Source organism: Schistocerca serialis, chromosome 6, assembly GCF_023864345.2.
Source record: "Schistocerca serialis cubense isolate TAMUIC-IGC-003099 chromosome 6, iqSchSeri2.2, whole genome shotgun sequence".
NCBI classification, from domain to species: Eukaryota; Metazoa; Arthropoda; class Insecta; order Orthoptera; family Acrididae; genus Schistocerca; species Schistocerca serialis.
The window spans coordinates 208,647,654-208,671,522 of record NC_064643.1 but is presented as its reverse complement, the minus strand read 5'-3'; the positions used below and the strand labels follow the sequence as shown (position 1 = coordinate 208,671,522).

The 23,869-nt window shown below is 39.5% G+C and overlaps 1 protein-coding gene across 2 annotated transcripts in view; it reads left to right on the top strand.

Annotated features, from left to right (window-relative positions):
* Positions 1–23,869, top strand: part of LOC126483795 (cysteine protease ATG4B) — an 80,914-nt gene that overhangs the window by 18,123 nt on the left and 38,922 nt on the right. For both annotated transcript variants that reach the window (XM_050106972.1, XM_050106970.1), the window contains exons 3-5: positions 4,736–4,900; positions 10,109–10,286; positions 10,364–10,443. In XM_050106972.1, coding sequence (XP_049962929.1) covers positions 4,736–4,900; positions 10,109–10,286; positions 10,364–10,443 — 423 coding nt within the window. The remainder of the gene's footprint in view (positions 1–4,735; positions 4,901–10,108; positions 10,287–10,363; positions 10,444–23,869) is intronic.

Sequence of the window (23,869 nt, the reverse complement as noted above, 5' to 3'; positions counted from 1 at the left end):
CCCAGCCACAGATGGAGATGGTGAAGGAGAAGGAGAAGGAGAAGGAAGCATTAGTTTCCCTTTCGATGTAATAGAAATGGAGGAGGTGACACTTGCCATGCCCCCACAAGACATTGTGGAAGTGGAAACCACTCCAGTCATCTCTGTGCCTTCACATGAAGGTGGATCTGCAACTGTGTCACCCTGTACCACTCCAAGTCCGAGTGGAAGTGGTAGATCAAGTGCACTGAAGAGAGCCAGGAAAGACCTGGATGAAGACAGAGAAGGTCTTTTACTGACCTTAAGAAAAGTTGGCGACAATTTAGCAGGCAGAAAAAGGGACCACTTTACCCACTTGGGTTACTTTGTCTCCAATAAGCTCAGATTTCTTTAGGAAAATGGTCATACTAGAATTATGGCAAGACTTGAGAATGGAGTATACAGATGTTTGCAGGAGGCAAACGATGAACTAATAGATGCAAATGCAACATAATTTATGGATTCTTTAAAACATGTATAAATGTTGAAATATGCATGTCATGTGCTGTCAAGTACTACTTAATAAAACTAAATACAAATTAATGTTGTTGGATATCTTTACTGTGCAGAAAGTGTCCTCAGAAATTGTGATGTTGTATTACTGAGTGAAGCATGTCAGTCATTCCAAAGAACGAAAAGCTAACCCATTTCAGCAAAATTTGAGAAATTTATGGTGCAAAATGTATGTGCCACTTGTATGTACCCTCGTCTGCTCGTTAAAAGTAATTGTCCTCGTAAAACGATGATTTCATGACAAAACATTTGCATTGTTGCGCGATTGCTAATGCCAACATCTCACACAAGATTGTTGGCATTAGCATCCGTTGTCAACATTATCACGCGAGGCTGCCGGAATAATAGCAAAAAATTGATATACGTGCCAGATGCATGAAAAAATGATATAATGTATTACATACTCTGATATACTTTTACCTTCACTTCTTGGGATAAAACTTGCACAATGGCCTCTCAAACACAAAGAATAATGTTGCATATGGCCCTATTTGATATTCTATGCAGATACATTAATGTCGAAAAGGAATCTCCAGTGGCCAAAAAACAGAGTGCTACTGCCAGCTGATCCTCTGGTGGAATTGCTTCCTGAAAGTTTGTGTTGGTTTTGGACACAAGAGGAGCCACAAGAGATAACAAACCGTGGAAATCCTCCATACTCATCCTAACATAATTTCTAAAATATGCGCCATCCTCTAGTGTTAATTCCTGAACGAGCATTGCGTAAGCTCCGTGAGTAGTGCGTTTGCGAAGAAACTCTCTCTGCCACCATTGCCACCATCTACGCTTCCTCCGCCTTTTCTTCCTATCATCTTCCAAAAGAGCAAGTGTACCAGCACATAAAAATGTGAAATCTTCAAAATTGTCATCGGAAGCCATTGCACAGTGATACAAATTAACCAGTGTAAACACACGCTCATACATGTAACAGGTTGATACTTGTCAATTCATACAAGTCGCGATACATGTCGCAAAGTCGCATATACATGTATCTCATACATGTGCCGATACAAATTGCAGTGTAAACGCACCTTTATATAGTAGAGAATTTCCCTGTGAACATTCTTGTGTGACTTGACCAACTGTTCACTTGTAATGGCACTGATGTAGTGTATACCATTATAAATGTGCAGGACACTCCAAATACCATTAGATATCACCATAATTTATTGAAAGCCCCAGCATCAACATGCTTAGACTAGTTGTGTTGATGAGTCCCACATCCCTTTTTAACCATCATACGTGGACAGTTCCCATTTGAACCCATTATAGTGAGTACTGTGACCATTCAGTACCCATTGTTTACTGAAAGTTTTATACTGCAGGATTTCTCTTACTTTTGCCATGTAGCTCAACAAGTATGAAGCTCAGTCAGATTTTTCTAATATCTCTTCACTTTAGCAATATGCAGACAGACTCGGAGAGTTTTGGTGATATTATCTGTGTGGCAGATTGTTCCACTTTTGGCTGCTGTGACTCCAAGTATTGCAGCCAACGTGTCACATGGGAATAAATATGTGGTGTGGTAGTGGGATTGACTGTTCATACCTTGTTGTTAAAATTTCTGTATGCTGATCCTCAAATGCAACTATTACTTCTTTTTCTGAACCTGCAATTAGATTTGTGACTGTAATTGTGTGTGGTGTTGCTTAAGATGATTTTGGCTTTATTCATTGGTATTGATTTCAACTCACATTATTTGTGTCATAATGTTTTCTCTTTACAGTGTTTGTAACCATTCACTTAATATCAATTTTGGCTTCCACATGCTGCCTGGTTTGTAGCAGTGACGTGCTTAGTGTGTGTCAAGCTGTGACACAAAATTTTTCATAAAATCAGATCTTTTCTGCAAAATTCACACCAATCAATGAATGATAAATCCATTAAGAGCCCACATTACATATAGGCTGTCTTTTATTCCACCTTATTGGAGAGATTCGACACCTATTGTATTCATACCATTTGTTACTGACATGCTGCACATTTCAAGTATCCAGTCTGTAACTGATATTTGACAAAACTAAGATAGTTAAGCAAGCTGACCAGCAAGGGATTAATTTGAAATAGTGTGACCAATAAAATGTCTCATATGTACAGAGCAACACCATTTCGGTCTACAGCAGAACCAGATAAAAAACTCTTTAACTATATGGTAGCCACCACAGCATCTAGCTTAATAATTTGTATCCCTGTACATCCAGACATACAAGACACCTTTATGGTGCCACGTACGCAAACTGTGCAAAAAAAAAAAAAAAAAAAAAAAAAAAAAAGCAAGTTACAGGTTGCACATTCAGTGCTGCTTGTCCACCTCATTTTACATGTAGCAAAGCAATGCAGATTGCAACATAACTATTTCTCCATTAGCAGATAGTATTTGGCCAACTTCCTCACAATTGCTTGACACTTGATCCTAAGTTTTTATGCACAATACCAGACCACAAGCATTATATCGTGTCATTGCTTGTGCTTTAGAACTACTTTATTATACTGTGTGTACATAGCCTAGAAATCTATGTACTTAAAGAAATTAAGGTTAAGACTGTCAATGAAATCATCTTTGGATATTTCACTACCTAGATCAGTTTAGATCCTCACACTGTCCCCCGTTGTGTCTGTGGCTTCACTTCTACGAAGACAAACATCACAGAGGCCTTCCTACATACAGGGGATGGACAAAAACATGGAAACACCATAAGAAGTGCGTGTGTGAACACAAATGCAGATGCTAGCCGAGCCTGCATGTTGCACTGTTGTATTTATCCATGAACAGCATTGCAAGTGTCATTCATGGGCAGTTCTGTGTTGTTGAGGGTGCATTATGTTAGAGCTCAGGGTATTTGAACATTGGCAAATTGTTGGTGATCGTATGGTGGATGCTTTCATTAGCAATGTAGCTGAAAGTTTTGCTGTTTCAAGAGGCAACATATCGGAAGGTTTATACCGCACACAAAACATCAACTGCTAAGTCACACTGTAGCCAAAAGTGTGTGCTCAGCCAAAAGTGTTTGCTGAATGATCATGGCAGATGGTCATTGAAGAAGATTATGACAAAAAAATAAGAGCGTGACAGCTGGAGTAGTCACAGCAGGACTTAATATCATACTCACAAACCTTTCAGCACCGAAACAACACAAAGGGAGCTCCACAAGCAGGGAATTGCAGAGCAGGCTGGAATTACAAAACCACTCATCAGTGATGCAAATGTGCTGAAGCCAGAAACCTGGATTATGGAGTAATTGAAGATTATTTTTTGGTCAGATGAGTCTTCTTTCACACTGTTTCCAGCTTCTGGCTGAGTTTACATCCCAAGAGTGAAATATGATGGGGGTTCAGAGATGGTCTGAGTAGTCATATAATGGTATTTCATTGACCCCATGGTCACTGTGCAAGGTCGCATACTGCCAAGGATTATGTAACTATTTTGACCAGTCAGGTCCATCCCATGTTACAGTGTTTGTTCCTTAATGGTAACGCTGTCATCTTGGAACAATTCCAAGATGACAGGACCTCTGTTTTAAAATGCTCCTGAGAACCAACTAGGACCTGTGTTTCTCCATTCTGAGATGACCGGAAGCCAACAGCTTTCCTACACCACATTAGGTATGGTTATGTGTTGTGTTTATGGTGTTTTCATATTTTTGTCCACCCACTGTACCTTGCTGTACTTGCAGTTTGCATACAAATGGCACAGCCATAGCCTAGAAGTTGTTCAGAGATAAACCTACCTCTTACAGTGGACTGTCAGCTATTGTGTAACATCCCAACAGATTAAAACTACATAAAAATTATGTGAAGATAGGATAGTAGAAGAGAGATACTGCGGGAATTGAAGCTGTGAAGGCATTTCTCGAGCCGTGCCTTGATAGCTCAGTTGAGAAGAATATTGTGTACTGACAACAAGGATCTGGGTGCAAGTCTTAGTCCAGTGTACTTTATTATCTGTCATAGAGTCTCCTTTTAATAAATATCATACATTTCAAATAGGGGTTCCTATAATTCCATGAAACTTCATGTTCCATGTTTTAGACCATTTTCACCATGTCACCTTTTGGTATATATTCTGTGTGTGTTATTAGCCATATGTTTATTCATTAAATGATGCACATATTTTGTAAAATGCTGCATATCTGTAACTAATAGATATGATTGTACTTTCATTTTTCATGCTGTCGCATAGATGGAAATCTAAATTTTGTTTCAGACCTAAGAGTCATAAGAAAGGATATACAAACAAGACTGTGGTTCACATATAGAAGAAGTTTCATTCCAATTGGAGACACTGGACTGACAACAGACAAAGGATGGGGCTGCATGTTGCGATGTGGCCAGATGGTTCTAGCTCAGGCATTAGTTATGTTACACTTAGGTAAGATATTAGTATTGGACCCAGAACAGGACAATACAGTAGAAAAATATGTCTATTACATTTGTTCTTTTAAGATGTTGAGAAAAGTTTAATGAAGGCTGTTATAATCCTGCGCCATAGGGTATGGGTGCTTGAGGCCACCCATCAGTTTTCCCGCTTGCAGGTGCAAGTTGGGGTTGGCTTCCAGCAGGTAGTCATGTATTGTACTGGGTTTGTACCTTGTTCTGCGAGTGTGGGGGCCATTTGCTTGCTCCTGATTGCTTTTGCTCAGCTGAGGCATACATCTACATCTATATTTTTCAAACCACTGTGAAGTGCATGACATACGGTACGTCCCATTTTACCAGTTATTAAGGTTTCTTCCTGTTCTGTTCATGTATGGAGTACAGGAAGAATGAGTGTTTAAATGCCACTAGATGCTTGCTGTAATTTAATCTTTCCCTCACGATCCCTATGTGAGCTAGACATAGTTCATTGCAGTATACTCCCAGTCAGCATCTAAAACTGGTTCTGAAGCTTTGTAAGTAGGCTTTCTCAGGACAGTTTACATCTATCTTCAAGGATCTACCAGTTCAGCTTCCGCAGCACCTCCGTGACACTCTTGCATGGGTCAAACCAACCTATGACCATTTGTACTGCCCTTCTCTGTATATGTTCAGTATCCCCTGTCAATCCTGTTTGGTACACTTGATCAGTATTGTAGAAAGGGTCACACAGGTTATTTGTAAGCAATCTCCTTTCTGTACTAATTGCATTTCCCCAGTATCCTACTAATAAACGGAAGTTCACCAGCTGCTTTACCTGTGACTGAGCCTATCTGATCATTCAATTTCTTATCGCTAAAAAGTGTTACACCCAGATATTTGCATGAGTTGACCGATTCCTACTGTGTTGCATTGATATTATAGTCATAGTATACTATGTCAGTTGTTTTGTGAAGTGCACAGTTTTACCTTTCTCAACATTTAAAGCAAGTCATCAATCTTTGCACCACTTTGAGGTCTTATCAATATCTGACTGTATATTTATGCGCCTTTTATTACACATTACTTCATTATAGATAGCTGCAGAATCTGCAACAAGTCTGAGGTTAATATTAATATTGTCCTCAAGGTCATTAATATACAACATGAACAGCAAGGGTCCCAACACAGTTCTTTGGAGCACACCCAAAATTATTTTGACATCTGATGATGACTCTCCAACCAAGATAACATGCTGCATCCTCCCTGCCAAAAAATCCTCAATCCAGTCACAAATTTCACTTGATACCCCATATGATCGTACTTTTGACAATAAGCGTAGATGCAGTACTGAGTCAAATGATTTTCGAAAATCAAGAAATACTGCATCTGCCTGACTACCTTGATCCAAATTTTTCAGTATATCATGTGAGAAAAGTGTGAGTAGGGTTTTGCATGATCAATGATTTCAGAATATGGTCACATAGATTACAGCCAGGCTACTTCACTGCCTGTCTATGAGCTGTTTGTCTCCTAACATTTTGTATCCTGCAGTGTGAAATGTCTCAAGAGATTTCAGTGTAGTTGGTTAGAATCTTATGTTTGTTGTTGTTGTTGTTGTTGCTGCTCTTAGTGCTGCTCTATCCTGTGCAAACCTCTTCATCTCCAGTTAACAACTGCAACATACATCTTTCTGAATCTGCTTACTGTATTCATCTCTTGATCTCCCTCTACGATTTTTACACCACACACTTCCCTGCAGTAGTAAGTTGGTGACCCTTTGATGTCTCAGAATGCATCCTATCAACCGATCCCTTCTTTTGGTCAAGCTGCACCACGAATTTCTTGTCTGCCCAATTCTATTCTGTACTTTGTCATTAGTTACATTATTGACCCATCTAATCTTTGGCAGTCTTCTGTAGCACCCTATTTCAAAAGTTTTCATTCTCTTTTTATACAAACTGTTTGTCATCCATGTTTCATTTCCATACATGGCTACACTCCAAACAAATGCCTCCATAAAAACTTCCTAACACTTAAATCTATATTCAATGTTAATAAATGTCTCTTCTTCAGAAATGCTTTTCTTTCCATTATCAGTCTACATTTTATATCCTCTCCACTTTGGACACCATCAGTTATTTTGCTACCAAAATAGCAAAACTCATCTACTACTTTAAGTATCTTGTTCCCTAATCTGATTTCGTTAGCATCACACAATTTAATTTGACTGCATTCCATTATCCTTGTTTCACTTTTGTTCATTTTCAACTTAATCCTCCTGTAAAGGTACTGTCCATTCTGTTCAGCAGCTCTTCCAAGTCCTTTGCTGTCTCTGACAATGTCATCGGCAAACCTCAGCATTTTTATTTTGTTTCTCTGAAATTTTTGCCATATTTTTCTTTGGTTTCCTTTAACGCTTGTTCATTGTACATATTGAATAACATCGGGGATAGGCTACAACCCTGCCTTACTGGCTTTTCAACCACTGCCTCCCTTTCATGCCCCTCGACTCTGATGACTGCCGTCTGGTTTCTGTACAAGTTGTAAATACCCCTTCGCTCCCTGTATTTTATCCCTGCTACTTTCAGAATTTCAGTGAGAGTATTCCAGTCACCATTGCCAAAAGCTTTCTCTAAGTCTACAAACGCTATAAATGTAGATTGTCCTTTCCTTAACGTATCTTCTAAGATAAGTCATAGGGTCAGTATTGCATCATGTGTTCTTACATTTCTCCAAACTGATCTTCCCTGAAGTTGACTTCTATCAGTTTTTCCATTCTTCTGCAAAGAATTGTGTTAGTATTTTGCACCCATCATTTATTAAACTGGTAGTTCAGTAATTTTCACGCCTGTCAGCAATTGCCTTCTTTGGAATTGGAATTACTACATTCTTCTTGAAGTCTGAGGATATTTCACCTATCTCATACATCTTGCACACCAGATGGAAGAGTTTTGTCATGGCTGGCTCTCCCAAGTCTTATCAGTAGTTCTGACGGAATATCGTCTGCCCCTTGGGCCTTTCTCGACTTAGATCTTTCAGAGCTTTGTCAAATTCTTACCACAGTATCATATCTCCCATCTCATCTTCATCTATGTCCATTTCCCTTTCTATAATGTAGCTTTCAAGTTCATCTCCCTTGTATAGACCCTCTAAATATTCCTTCCACCTTTCAGTTTTTCCTTCTTTGCTTAGGACTGGTTTACCATCCGAGCTGTTGATGTTCGTACAGCTGCTTCTCCTTTCCCCAAGGGCCTCTTTAATTTTCCTATAGGCAATATCATTCTTTGCCCTAGTGAAATATGCTTCTAAATCCTTACATTTGTCCACTAGCCAATCCTACTTAGCAATTTTGCACTTCCTGTCTATATAATTTTTTAAACGTTTGTATCCCCTTCCACTTGCTTCATTTGCTGCATTTTCAAATTACCTACTATTTTTGATCAGTTAAATTCAGTATCTCCTGTGTTGTCTAAGGACTTCCAGTAGGTCTTGACTTTTTACCTATTCGATCCTCTGCTGCCTTCATTATTTTATCTCTTAAAGCTACTCATTCATCTTCTACGGTATTTCTTTCCTCTGTTCTAGCCAACCATTGCTTAATGCTCCCTTTGAAACTCTCAAAAACTTTGGTTATTGCAATTTATCCGGGTCCCATCTCTTTAATTTCCTACCTTTTTTTCAATTTCTTCAGTTTTAATGTACAGTTCATAACCAATAAATTGTGGTCAGATTCCACATTTGCCTCTAGAACTGTCTTACAGTTTACAGCCTGGTTCTGAAATCTCTGTCTAACCATTATATAATCAGTCTGAAACCTTCCAGTGTCTCTAGGTCTCTTCCACATACACAACCTTCTTTTACGTCTGTTAAACCAAATGTCAGCAATGATTAACGTATGCTCTGTGCAAATGTCTACCAGGCAGCTTCCTCTTTCATTCCTGTCTCACAGTTCACATGCACCTACTATTTTCATTCTCTTCCCTTTCCTACTATGGAATTCCATTCCCCCATCTCAATTAACTTTTCATCTCCTTCAACTATTTGAATAATTTCTTTTACCTCATCATACATTTCTCCAATCTCTTCATCATTTGCGGTGCTAGTTGGCATGTAAATTTTTATTACTGTGGTAGGCATGGGCATCATGTATTATAGGACTATGGAACTTATTTGAAGTGCATGCATTATAAGCCTCTTGGTGAAAGAATATCTCATCCTCATAAATTAATATGGATTCCTTGGAAAGAGATCTCGTGAAACTCAGCTCAGACTCTGTTCATCCATGAGATCCAGAATACCATAGACAGTGGCTTCCAGGTGGATGCCATGTTCCTAGACCTTCACATGTCATTCAGTACTGTTTCATACTGTCATTTCAAGGACAAAATGTAAGCTTACTGAATACTGGTCCAGATTTGTGACTGGTTTTAAGACTTCATTGCAGATAGAACTCAACATGTTGTTATCAGGCAACACGTTAGTTCCTCCCACATACATCTTGTGAAGTGTCAAGATAAGAGAATCAGAGAAGTTAGAGCTCATGGGAAGCTTATCAACAGTCATTCTTACAGTATTCAGAAATGGAACAGAGAATGGCAGAAATGATAGTATACCAGAAGCACCCCATGCTAAGGTGGCTCGTGGAGTGTAGATGCAGAAACTCTCCTGCATATGTTCTGCACTCAAGGAAGTAAGGATGTTGGGGAGGAATGGATTAGCCACAGCCTAGGGGATTGTTTCCATAATGAATTTTGCACTCTGTATTGCAGTGTTTTCTGCTTTGAAACTTCCTGACAGATTAAAAGTGTAGGAAAGAAGTAGATCGGCACTGATGGAAGAGACACTGGGAGGGTAGGTCATGACTCTTGGACAGCTCAGTTGGTAAGTGCATTGTCAGTGAATGGTGAAGTTCTAGATCTGAGTCCTGGTATGGCACATAGTTTTAATCTGTCAGACAGTTTCAAAACAGCATACTCTCCACAGCAGAGTGAAAGATTCAGTCTGGACAGATCCATTTCTTTTTGATTAATGAGGTTATTGTTGTATATCTGAGAAATACCGGCTGTGGCCATTGGTACAAAGTTTATTGTTGAAAAACAATTATGAACCTGTTATCATAGCATCATATTCAGTTGAAAATAGATTTATTTTAATATTTCATAAGGAAGATGAAGGCAACTGTTCAAGCACATAAAGATCACTGTATTCGTTCCTTTAAAAGTCTTGTCATCACTTTTTTCAGGAAGAGACTGGCGCTGGTCAGTAGACACAAAAAACAGCACATACCTAAAAATTCTTCACATGTTTGAAGATCGTCGTGCAGCTCCCTTCTCCATACATCAGATTGCATTAATGGGTGCGTCAGAAGGGAAAGAAGTCGGACAGTGGTTTGGTCCTAACACTGTTGCACAAGTTTTAAAGTAAGATTAATGTAACTAAGGCTTTATAAATAGTGCAGCATAACTTTTGTATTGCTAACATATGTTTACCTTTCCAGGAAACTTGCTGTGTATGATGAATGGAGCTCACTTGTTATCCACATTGCCTTGGACAACACTGTAGTCATTAATGATATCAGTAAGTCACACATGATTATTGCACATTCATATATTGGCTAATGGGTGATATGCTATTTAAAATCTTAAATTTAGAGTTTCAAATATATATATATATATATATAATGTTAAACATTGATATTTTTGGAAATTTTTACATCTTTAGTGATTGACTACAACGTTTTACAGTGTTTTGCAGAAACTTCTATTTCGAAAATCCTGTATATCATGTATAAAAATTGCATTACATGAATGATTTCCATCTTCCTGGATTTCAGACTATTGACTTGACTAAATGGAAATATATACAGGGTTTGTATGAAAAATATTAGGAAAAGTTTCAGTGAAATAAATTTATTCGAGATATTGCTACAATGCCTAAAGTTATTCATACAGCCCGAGTGCCGACACACTTTTGTCAGCAGCTGTTCATCGACTCAAAGGCTCCCTGGTAGGCGGATTCTGGAAGGTCATTAAGGATGCACATGCAAGTTTCTTTGATGGCACTTGGGTTCCATGGTGATGTCCTCTGAGGGAGAATTTCACTTTTGTGAATAGGAAATAGTAGGCTGGTGCCAAGTTTGAACTGTAAGGGGCTTGGGGAATCATCGCGATGCCACCTGTTGTCAGGTAGTCGGCCACCATGAAGCAGTTTATATGCCCCAGGACAACTGGGAAATCTAGGAAAACCCTGGGAGTTTTCTAATCCACGAGAATCTGGGAAAAACATGGGAACTTTTTGCTGTTTTAATTTTCAGTTAAATTTTTGTAATTTTGGTTGGTAAAGAAATGATTCTCTAACAAAGAATTTTCCTTTATCCTACTACTCCAGAATAATACTGCAGCAGTAAAACATAAATGAGAGAATAACACCAAAAGAAACTTCAGTTACAAAGGAAATGTGCCATTCACAACAGCAAAACACACAGCACAACAATCATCTGCCGACAGCAAAATGTGTCAAAGACTATGCAATACTTCGTTAACAACAAACTATTTTCAGTGAGTGCAACATCACAACTGTTTACATTTCTAGCAGGTTGCGGGAAAGTATTGTGAATGTTGGTTTGAGAAGCATTACTTAGAAAGTAAATTTCTGTTTATGCAAGATGAATTACGTTACACATGAGAATGTGTGCGATGAATTTGTTAAATCATGGAGCATTTGATTCTCATTCAAAACTTAACAATTCAAGGACCAGCCACTTAGAAAACATTTGGGCCCAGAAGACCAGCCATTTGTGCCATTAAATAAAATAAAACTTCACTGGCGCATTTGCGATTAATATATCTTAAAGGGTAAAACATGCTAAAAAAGACAAAGTTTCAAAGTTAGCCTTCCATATTTATTTTAGTGCCTTCATAGATTACAAATTATGCAACAACAATGGCAAAAAGTACAATTATCCTTCAAAAAACAGTGCAATTTGAGTTCTTGGGCAGTTTCACCTGTGATTGGTTTTTCTATGGAAAAGTCAAAGTGTTCGACGGAATGTATATTCAGTCAGGTAATCCATGAAAGTTTTGGTTCACTGTAGTGATGTTTATAATTGTGCATGTTGGAAATATTCAGCTGCTGCGGTTCATGCTGCCTGATCACACACTCGGGGGAAGGGGGCGGGGGGACAGAAAAAAAATTGAGTGTTGCCACACATTAAAGATCTTTCCAAAATGCAATTCTTTTTTTGTTTTTGCTGCATTATGAATCCTAAGGTGTGGGAAGTTCTACAGCGATGTATAAAGCCTTCACCATTCAAAGACTGAAAGTTTTATATCTCCAATGGAAAGTATATTATCACTTAATTTGGAAAAAAAGTACTTCCACAACGGAATATAGTGTATTTTCATCCAGGAAAAAGAGTACTTTTGCCTGGAAAAAGATGTATTTGTATCCAGGATATCTGGGAAAAATCCAGGATTCCCCTCCCCCCTATATCTGTATATACACTCTGAATTTCCAATTCCCAGTTATGACTGGCCTCCGTTGGTTGACCCTTCTCTTCACTCTTCTTACCACTTCTAGGTAAGAAGCACTGTTCCTCCAGTACAAATTCATAGAGGACCACCCCTCTCGCATCGAAGAAAACAATGAGCATGGGTTTCATTCTGGATTTGCTCATTTGAGCTTTTATTGGATGAGGTGGTGCAGCAGTGTGCCATTCAGAACTTTGCTAGTTTGTTTCTGGGTCATATTTGAATATCCAAGTTTCATCTCCTGTGATTACATTGTCCAAAAAGCTGGGATCTGCTTCAATGCACTGCAAAAGGTCTTTGTTCACAGACACTTACCTCTGCTCTTGGTTGTCCATCACATTTAATGCAGATATTTCGCATTACCAAATCTTTAGTGATAATGGTTTGCACTGCCATCTTATCAATTCCAGTCGCATCTCTGACTATGTACACACATAACTAATGGTCAGAATCCAGCACTTCATGCACATGTTGCACACTGTTGTTGGTTCTTGATGTTAAAGGCCTTCCAATGTGGGGCTTGACCTCCACACTCTCTCGGCCATCTTTGAAGAACTTATGTTGCTTGAAAACTTTAGTTGGTGACATGCTCTCATGCTTGACCACTTGACAAATCATGGCCAATGTCTCCATGTCTGATTTCCCCAGTCCAACACAAAATTTGACGGCGTGCAGCTGTTCAGTCGTTTGCTCCATTTTGCATTTGCACCGAGTCACTGAACTGCGTTCCACTAGAAACACAATCTCACCTGAATGAATGCTCCAAGTGAGTGGTGCTTGACTCTATGTACATTTAGTTTGTTTGTACAGAAAAGTAACTTTGCATAAGAAATGAGATGATGAACTTTGTCTTCTGCAGGCCATTAATTATTTAAAATGATGTTAAATAGTAATTAATAACTGTAACAGAAACAAACACAATCATAAATATTCATGAACATGATAAAAATTACAGAGTATCACATACTTCACTAGAAGGATGTATCTGATATTTTGTATTTCATTAACCAGCTGTGTAATAAACCAGTTATCTCAAGTTCCTATATTTTTTTGGAGATTTGATGACTGTCATGCTGTGCATTAGTGATAAAGAAACTTGCTACATATTCCTTATGAAAATATTTCTTGTAAACATAAAATTCTTGCTAGATAACAGGCCTCTTTCTGCAAAAAAATAATTTCGCAGTGGTATCACCAGAATGAAAGGATGGGAAACTGAGATCTTGTTTCCTTTTTCAGACAAAATTGATAATGGCAGATTTTCAACATAACTTGAGTCTCTAGTGTCTTAGGAAAATAAATCAGTATCTTGCACGTAATCTCATTCCGTGTTGAAAATGTTTTGTTTTGATGTAGATGGGTAAAGTGATCTCATGATCAATTGAATTGAAGTCATCTATGTCGTACCTTGATGATGGCAGGAACACATCATGACCAACTTCACAAGTCACTAAAAGGCCAGGGGAGCTATCCTGATCTATGACTACTCAACCATTGACCACAACTCATGGAGACTGATCGACGGTGGGTTCGGAGTTTCACTTTTTGCTCAGTCATGTTCCACATCTATTCAGTAGAAATGTGGTTAAGGAAAGGGGGAGGGGCTACAAGTGTCCCAGTGTCTGTGGAGTTTTATCAAACGGTTCTGACACCTTTCAGAAGCAATGTGATGGTGCACTGTCTGCATAAAGGTACAAGTCACTTGTGGAGTGTTGTATGCAAATAAATGAATGCACATGGTTGGACAATTTCCTGTAACATACACCCTTGAGAGGTGATGCCAGACATATGGGGGAACACCATTTTATCTTGCGTGCAAAAATATCTCCATCATATGCTTGAACAGTACCTCTTGGCAGGCAGGATGCATTGCCTCATGTTGTCTACCAACATACTCATGCTCTACCTTCAGCATATACAAACCTGTATGATGACTCATCAGTTCAGGCAACCATTTTCCATCTTTTAAGAATCCAGTGGCAGTTTTCCTGCATTCATGCTAATATCTTTGTCGTATGATGTGTGGTGAGTAGAGGTACATATATGGGGCTGTGGCTTCTATATCTCATAGCATAGTGGTGGTTCAAAATAGTGTTGCTGTTCATCAGTTATTGTCATCCATAATAGGGGAGGATTTACTGTTTTTGGGTATGCCTATCGGCTGTGATATTTGAACGTATTGCAATTAATGTGTTGTTGCCCATAGCATTTGACTCTGATAGTGGTTGTTCTTCCTGATTTGAATTAACCAAAGTAAAGCATTTTAAAAGTATTTGTGGCTCATCATGATATTCACCAGCAATCCTTGTCATGGTTCATGTGAAAAGCAAATTGTATGCATGACTTTGAAGGTCGTGTGTCCCATGTGTTGGGTACCCACTACATGAAAAGCACACTATCTGTATGACTTTGAAGGTGGTGTGTTCCATGCCCACTATCTGGCCATGGGAAAACCATTGACCGTTTGTTTTGTACAACTTGTGCTCGATTTTCATGCTGATTGTGCAAAAGGATCTGACAATATCCCAGTCATACAACATGCCATCCAATATATTTGCTGTGGTAAAAGCAGTGTTCTCTCCAGTACTCTCTGTCTCTAAGTGCTAATCTCAGCAGCCCTGTTCGAGGTTTTTATAGATATTTGTGCATGAGTTAATTTTCAATTTTGTGTGAATCTTTTGTTAAATTAGTAAGCTTTTGTTTGCTTTAAATTTTAGTGTATCTATCTTTCCAGATCATTTTGTTTCAATGAAATAATGTATCAAACAATCCTCAAACTTTAACAACACAAAGTGTGGTGTTTAACAAATCCTATGTGGACCTGTTTGTAGACACAGTGCGCAGAGATAAACGACATCTATAAGATTCATTCTTTTCCCTTCAGTTATTAATATGTATTACAGCGTCAGTCTGAATTATGTATATTTGTAACATATTGTGACTTTAACTTTTGAACTCACCTCCCAGTCATTTGCTGGTAATTCTCTATTTGAGCCGCCTGAATATATCTCAGGGTCTAAATCAACACTTCTTCAAGTTCCTGTGTTACAGATTAAATTACATGAAGTAGTCCTCATAATCGTGAGAGCTTTCACATATTTTACTACATTTTTGGTAATAGTACAGGCTAATTATAATTAAAATTAAAATTTCAAACAGCTGTAGAAATAACACCACTGGTCAGAATGACGTCAAATTGCAACGTAATATTATCGGAGAACGGGGAAAATGTATGGCAGAAGAAAAATAAATAGTTACAAAATGTAGCTATAGATGGCACTATAACTATCATAATTTAATAGTGGTCTGCTACAAATGACAAATAATCACACAACAATGCTTAATGTGTATGTTTGATGCTAAGCAAACTGTACTACTCAGTGTGCATGGGTGTACATGTGTGATACTGTTAGTTACGTAAGCCCATCCACGACGAGGTCATATCACTTCGGATGGGAAAAATCGGTTTTTTAATTGCCCTGAGGCCAAAAACCACATAAAAAACATAAATCAAAATCAGATCGGATTATTAATTTCTGAGTGACTGGTGCAAAACATGTCCAATATGCTGTCCACAGTTTTCTGCAACAAGTTGACATCGAGAAACAGCATGTTCCACAACTGATCAAAGTGTTTCCAGGGTCACATTCAGAATGTGTTGCGCAATGCGTGCCTTCATTGCAGCTAAGTTTGCAATCGGAACACTGAACTCATCATCTTTCAGATTGCCCCACAACCAGAAGTCACATGGATTAAGATCAGGTCATTGAGACAGCCAGGCTGTAGGGAAATGGCAGCTGATAATTCTAGCAGTTCTGAAATGGCGCTTCAGCAGCTGCTTAACTGGATATGCAATGTGCAGAGGTGCGTCATCTTGCATAAAAATGATCCCATCCAGACATGCACGCTGTTGGAGAGTTGACGTGGTTGTGCAAAAGAACACTCATTGAGCTTACCAGTGACAGTACAGGGAACAGGACCGGAAGCACCTGTCTGTTCAAAAAAATATGGCCCTATGATAAATGATGCTGTAAACCCGCACCACACAGTGACCTTTTCAGGATGAAGTGTTACTGGTTGATTTGCCCACATTCAACAATTCTGTGTATTGACATATCCTGTCAGATGGAAGTGGGCTTCGTCTGTCCACATAATCTTCCAGGGCCAATCATTGTCCACTTTCATGCAAGCAAGAAATTCTAAAGCAAAGGTCTCTCTTGCTGGCAGGTCAGCAGGAAGCAACTCGTGCAGATGGGTAATTTTGAATGGATAGTAAAGAAGGATGTTTCGCAGGATTTTACGCGCCATGCGCTACATGTTTGCACACCACCACTCGTCTCCTCCTGCATTGCTGTGGCCACTGCTTCCACTGATGTCGAATCAATTCGTTTCCTCCTCTACCAGGATGGCACACCAAAAGAACCCGTCATTTCGAATTTCCGAATCATTTTCTCCAGACCCCACGGCAGTCATCGGACCAATACCGTTTTTCAAACCATTCAGTGTCTGGAACTGCAGAGCGATATTTGCACAATCATCATTCTTGTAATTCAGCTTTACAAGCAGAGCATGATCCTGCATTGAGGCAGTCATGGTGAACGTTGCAAACATGAAAGGAGGAAAAGCAGTGTATCCCCTGTGGTTATACCAACTTTAATGGGTCGTGCACATGACAGGTGTTTTCATTTACGTATTCTGACACATACAGTGCCATCTATTGATCAATTTTCACACTATTTTTTCGCTTCTGCTATATATTTTCTCCCTTCTCCAATAATATTCCGCTACAATTTGACATCATTGTGACCAGTGGTGTTATTTCTACAGTGTTTTGAAAGCTTAATTTCAGTTACGATCACCCTGTACATCTCATAGAATTCTGTATGACAATGTGTATACTGAGAATTCAATAAAATCATGTGGCAGACATAATGCAATGTATGCTCAATGAAAAATCCGCAGAGCATCTTTCTACAGTGTCCCTTTCGAATGACACTGTTCCATGTTGAATTAATGATCTTAAAGACTATAGCAAACAATAACTAGTTGGTGACTTTCAACACAACAAATTTGTCTTGCAAATGGTTGAGTTGACTGATGTTGCTGGACTACTGGACAGCCATATAGATATTCACTCAAAGAAGACTTGCTTATTGTGCATCACAGCCAATCAACACTATTGGAAAAGAAATTTTTATCATGATTAGCAATTTTTTTTTAAATATACCATCGTGACTTGAATGATTATATCAATATTTGTACAGATAGGACCAAGGCAGTGAGTGGTGAAACAACAGGAGCAGTATCACTAATAAAAAGTAAAGTGCCTAACTGCAATTGCAGCCATTGTATCCTGCATAGACGAGCACTCATGATAAAGATGATGGTGCAAAATCTAAAATTAGTTCTTGATGAAGCAGTAAAAATAATCAATTATGTTAAATCGCGCCCTCTTCAGTGCTCACTATTTTCAATGTTATGTGTAGATTACAGGAGCAGCCATGAAACTCTACTGCTCCAAACAGATGTTAAATGGTTATCGTGGGGTAAGACGTTATTTGAACTAAGAGCTGAATTATTATAAGCTTTTATGACTGACTCTTCTTTTAAATTAAAAGATCATGTGACTGAAGTAACTTGGTTGTTCAGGTTAGCTTTTTCAGGAGATACATTTGTGAAAAATTAATGAATTAAATCTATCTTTACAAGGAAAACAGAACATTTTTCAGTACCAATAAGAAAAAACCACCTTAAAAACAATTAGAATTTTGGATTATTTGTGTTGCCAAGAGAAAACTAGAAAGCTTTTTAATACTGAATGTGTTTGTTCGTGAGGCAGCAGGATTACCAAATGAAATACAATGATGGAAAAAAAATCACTGCACCAAAAAAATAATTAATGGAGAGAAATGAAATTCCAGGAACATATTTGTCTAGGTAACGTATTTAAGATCACAGCTTAATGTAAGTGTGAGATAAGCCACTGCAAATGTGAAAAGCTGGTACATTAATAACTGGTGTAATAGCCAGAATGTTGAATGCAAGCATGGAAACATGAGTGCATTGTGTTCAGGTGCTTATTGTCAGTTTGTGTGATGGAGTTCGATGCCTGTTGCATTTGGTCGGTCAATACAGGGATGATTAATGCTGTTTGTGGATGACGTAGGTGTTGTCTGATGGTGTCCCATATGTGCTCGATTGGAGACAGGATCTGGTGATTGAGCAGGCTGAGGCAACATTTCGACACTCTGTAGAGCAGTTGGGTTACAACAGTGGTATGTGGGTGAGCATTATTGTGTTGGAAACACTACCTGGAATGCTGTTCATGAATGCCAGCACAACATATCGAACCACCAGATTGATATACAATTTTGCAATCAGGGTGTGTGGGGTAACCATGAGAGTGATCATATGTGTGGTAACCATGAGTGTGTTCCTATTGCCAAGACAAAATCGCACCCCAGACCAGAAAGCCAGGTAAAGGTCTAATGTGTCTAGCTTGCCGATAGGTTTCGTTGCAGGCCCTCAACTGGCCTCCTCCTAACCAACACATGGCCATCACTGACACCGAGGCAGAACCAGCTTTCATCAGAAAACAACGGACCTCCACCCAGCCCTCCAATGAGCTCTCACTTGACATCACTGAAGTTGAAAATGGTGGTTGTTTGGGGTCAGTAGAATTGCATACTACCGAGCGTCTGGCTCAGAGCTGTATTTGAAGGCACTATTTGTGACAGTTTGTTGTGTCATTGTGGCGCTTATTGTTGCTCAAATTGCTGCTACAGGTGCAGTATGATGCGCCAGACCCATACACTGAAGGCTCTGGTCTTCCCTCTCAGTAGTGCCATGTGGCCGTCTGGAGCCCAGTCATTCGTGGCTGCACGTTCTCATGACTACTGGTGCCAGCAGTTGTGTGCAGTGGCTGATTCCAGCCAAGTCTTTCTGCAATATCACAGAAGGACCACCCTGCATCCCATAGCCCTATACACGACCTCATTCAACATCAGTGAGGTTTTGATAATAGCATCTTTATTTAAAGGCATTCTTGACTAACATCAACTCAATATGTCCAATCTCAAAGGTAACTAATGCTCACAACCATTACAATGTGTATTCAAAGCAAACCTGATTTGCATCCTCATAGTGGCACTACTAGCACCACTCTTATGCAATTGGTGTGCAATTTGAATAGATATCATCTTTCAGATGCAGTAACATGCGTACCAACTTCTGTTTATGTCACGCAATGCCTTCTTGGTGTTGCAATGTCTTTTCTGTCAATATATTTGAAGAATTGGTCAATGTCTCCATAATATGTATGCATATTTTGAGATGTATTTTCCTGAAGAGCAGCATACAAAACTGAAAATGAATTTATGGCTTCAGAATCCTTTTGTGCCAAATTTGCAGAAGCCAGACAATACTTCAAACAGAACCAGTGAATCCTTTTTAGAAATGACATCAGATTCAAGCATGAATCATTGTTCAAAACAATGTCACTTGATGAGTTTTAGTGCAGTGTTCATGATGAATTTCCACAATTTTCCTCTCAGGCTCGTTTATTGTATTATTGTGTGTTGTTTTGTACATTGTTGTAGAAGTCAGTAGTGTATAATGCGCTTAATTTTGTATGGTTTTCATTAAATGATTATAGTTAAAGAAAGAACATAAAACCAGGTTTTGCTTATTTCAGAGTTCCATAAAGTATTTCGAAAGGGTTCCGTGCCAAAAAAGTTTGAGACTCACTGCTGTACAGAACAACAGTTTGGCAAACACAGATGAGTGTCAGGGCTATTCTGGACTCAGATTTATGTGCTGCTTCGAGCTAGAGGCTTAATCCATGTGACACGATTTTTCAAAACAGCATGCTCCAAATAGGGTGTAAAAGCAGTCTGGCCTAGTGGCTCTGTGTTATTTCGGTTAGGTTCTTGCACTTCACTGTTGTGCTGCAGTAGGTACTAAAGAATCAAGTTAGGGTGAATTTTTTAAATATTTTGCCAGTTGTTTTGGGTGTTTACTGTTTGAATGCCTAGCCCATTTATTATGTCGCACCATTACATTTTAGTCTGGAATTCTGGGTCATTAATCTTGTTACTATGGTCTGATGGAGGCTTTCAATGACTAGAATCTTATATCATGTGTTGAGAGTTTCCTCATTGAAAATTAGCACACAAATAAAACCAGACACCACAACCACCTCATTCTCTCAATGGAGAGAAGTCTTCCAAAGTGAAAGTGATTTCAGATGTGCCGCAGGGGAGTGTCGTAGGACCGTTGCTATTCACAATATATACACTACTGGCCATTAAAATTGCTACACCAAGAAGAAATGTAGATGATAAACGGGTATTCATTGGACAAATATATTATACTAGAACTGAGATGTGATTACATTTTCACGCAGTTAGGATGCATAGATCCTGCGAAATCAGTACCCAGAACAACCACCTCTGGCCATAATAACGGCCGTGATACGCCTGGGCATTGAGTCAAACAGAGCTTGGATGGCGTGTACAGGTACAGCTGCCCATGCAGCTTCAACACAATACCACAGTTCATCACGAGTAGTGACTGGCGTATTGTGACGAGCCAGTTGCTCGGCCACCATTGACCAAACGTTTTCAATTGGTGAGAGACCTGGAGAATGTGCTGGCCAGGGCAGCAGTCGACCATTTTCTGTATCCAGAAAGGCCCGTACAGGACCTGCAACATGGGGTCGTGCATAATCCTGCTGAAATGTAGGGTTTTGCAGGGATCGAATGAAGGGTAGATCCACGGGTCGTAACACATCTGAAATGTAACGTCCGCTGTTCAAAGTGCCGCCAATGCGAACAAGAGGTGACCGAGACGTGTAACCAATGGCACCCCATACCATCACGCCGGGTGATACGCCAGTATGGCGATGACGAATACACGCTTCCAATGTGCGTTCACCGTGATGTCGCCAAACACGGATGTGTCCATCGTGATGCTGTAAACAGAACCTGGATTCATCCGAAAAAATTACGTTTTGCCATTCGTACACCCAGGTTCATCGTTGAGTACACCATCGCAGGCGCTCCTGTCTATGATGCAGCGTCAAGGATAACCGCAGCCATGGTCTCCGAGCTGATAGTCCATGCTGCTGCAAACATCATCGAACTGTTCGTGCAGATGGTTGTTGTCTTGCAAACATCCCCATCTGTTGACTCAGGGATTGAGACGTGGCTGCACAATCCGTTACAGCCATGTGGATAAGATGCCTGTCATCTCGACTGCTAGTGAAATGAGGCCGTTGGGATCCACCACGGCGTTCCGTATTACCCTCCTGAACCCACCGATTCCATATTCTCTTAACAGTCGTTGGACCTCGACCAACGCGATTAGCAATGTCACGATACGATAAACCGTAATCGCGATAGGCTACAATCCGACCTTTATCAAAGTTGGAAACATGATGGTACGCATTTCTCCTCCTTATGTGAGGCATCACAACAACATTGCATGAGGCAACGCCGGTCAACTGCTGTTTGTGTATGAGATATCGGTAGGAAACTTTCCTCATGTCAGCACGTTGTATGTGTCGCCACCGGTGCCAACCTTGTGTGAATGCTCTGAAAAGCTAATCATTTGCATATCACAGCATCTTCTTCCTGTCGGTTAAATTTCGCATCTGTAGCATGTCATCTTTGTGGTGTAGCAATTTTAATGGCAAGTAGTGTATAAATGACCTTGTGGATAACATCAGAAGTTCACTGATTCTTTTTGCGGATGATGCCTTGGTATATCGAGAGGTTGTAACAATGGAAAATTGTACTGAAATGCAGGAGGATCTGCAGCGAATTGATGCATGGTGCAGGGAATGGCAATTGAATCTCAATATAGACAATTGTAATGTGCTGCGAATACATAGAAAGAAAGATACCTTATCATTTAGCTACAATATAGCAGGTCAGCAACTGGAAGCACTTAATTCCATAAATTACCTGGGAGTAGGCATTAGGAGTGATTTAAAATGGAATGACCATATAAAATTAATCGCCAGTAAAGCAGATGCCAGACTGAGATTCATTGGAAGACTCCTAAGGAAATGCAGTCCGAAAACAAAGGAAGTAGGTTACAGTACACTTGTTCGCCCACTTCTTGAATACTGCCCACCGGTGTGGGATCCGTACCAGATAGGGTTGTTAGAATAGATAGTAGATCCAATGGAGAGCAGCGCCCTTCGTTACAGGATCATTTAGTAGTCGCGAAAGCATTACGGAGATGATAGATAAACTCCAGTGGAAGACTCTGCAAGAGAGACAGAGGTAGCTCGGTACGGGCTTTTGTGGAAGTTTAGAGAACACACCTTCACTGAGGAGTCAAGCAGTATATTGCTCCCTCCTACGTATATCTCACAAAGAGACCGTGAGGATAAAATCTAAGATAGATTAGAGCCCACACAGAGGGATACCGACAATCTTTCTTTCCACGAACAGTAAGAGACTGGAATAGAAGGGAGAACCGATAGAGGTACTCAAAGTACCCTCCACCACACACCATCAGGTGGCTTGCAGAGTATGGATGTAGATGTAGATCACATGGGTCCAAGGAAGCGAGCAGTGATAATATTGGGTCCACTCCATTTTTACTGTCTGATGCAGCAACTGGTTATGAATATTTTCCAGTGTAAACAGTCTCAGTTGCAAAACTGTTTTTATTAATAATAATTAATTATTATTAATAATAATTATGTTTTTGCCCTTGTAAGGCACCATCAAATTATGTAACCATATAACAATACAAGCTTCATCCATCAATTGCCGCTGAAGAGCATTAACTGAATATGAAACTTATGGATATAATATACGGTCATCAAATATGGTCGTAGAGTAATGCAAGCTCAGCATGGTGGTGCTGAGACTGCTCAGCACCACCTTGGTGCTTACCACATGCAAGGTCCTTTACATATCTAATAAGACATTTGACAACTGTATATTATGTCCAGACACTTCTTATTCTCAGTTAATGCCCTTCAGTGCCAATTGATGACTGAAGCTTATCTTATTACATGTTTACATAATTTGATGATGTCTTACATGGGCAAAATGCATAATTGTAATTAATAAAAAGGTTTTGCAACTTAGACTGTTTTCATTCACAAAAGTGACCAGTAATGTTGAGGTACATTCATGTCCAAGGGTGCACAGGCTTAGGCCATGGCGACAATTTAATTCATTGAGGTAACAGTTGTTCTGGGTCTATGCGAAAGAAAAGTATGAGCTTGTCAGTGTCTTATACCTTGCCTAGCTGATGTACATGTTGCCAGACAAGGCTCTTCCTGCGGTTTTTGTGCAGCAAAATGAGGGTATATGACTGCAGGGCTTGGGAATGATCATCATTAAGGCTGAGAATCAATACCTTATGCACTAGAGTGAGCTTGCACCTTTACACATAGAATGTCTGCACCAAAGTTTTGCTTTATGTCTTGTGGTGCTCTTTTTGACCAACCT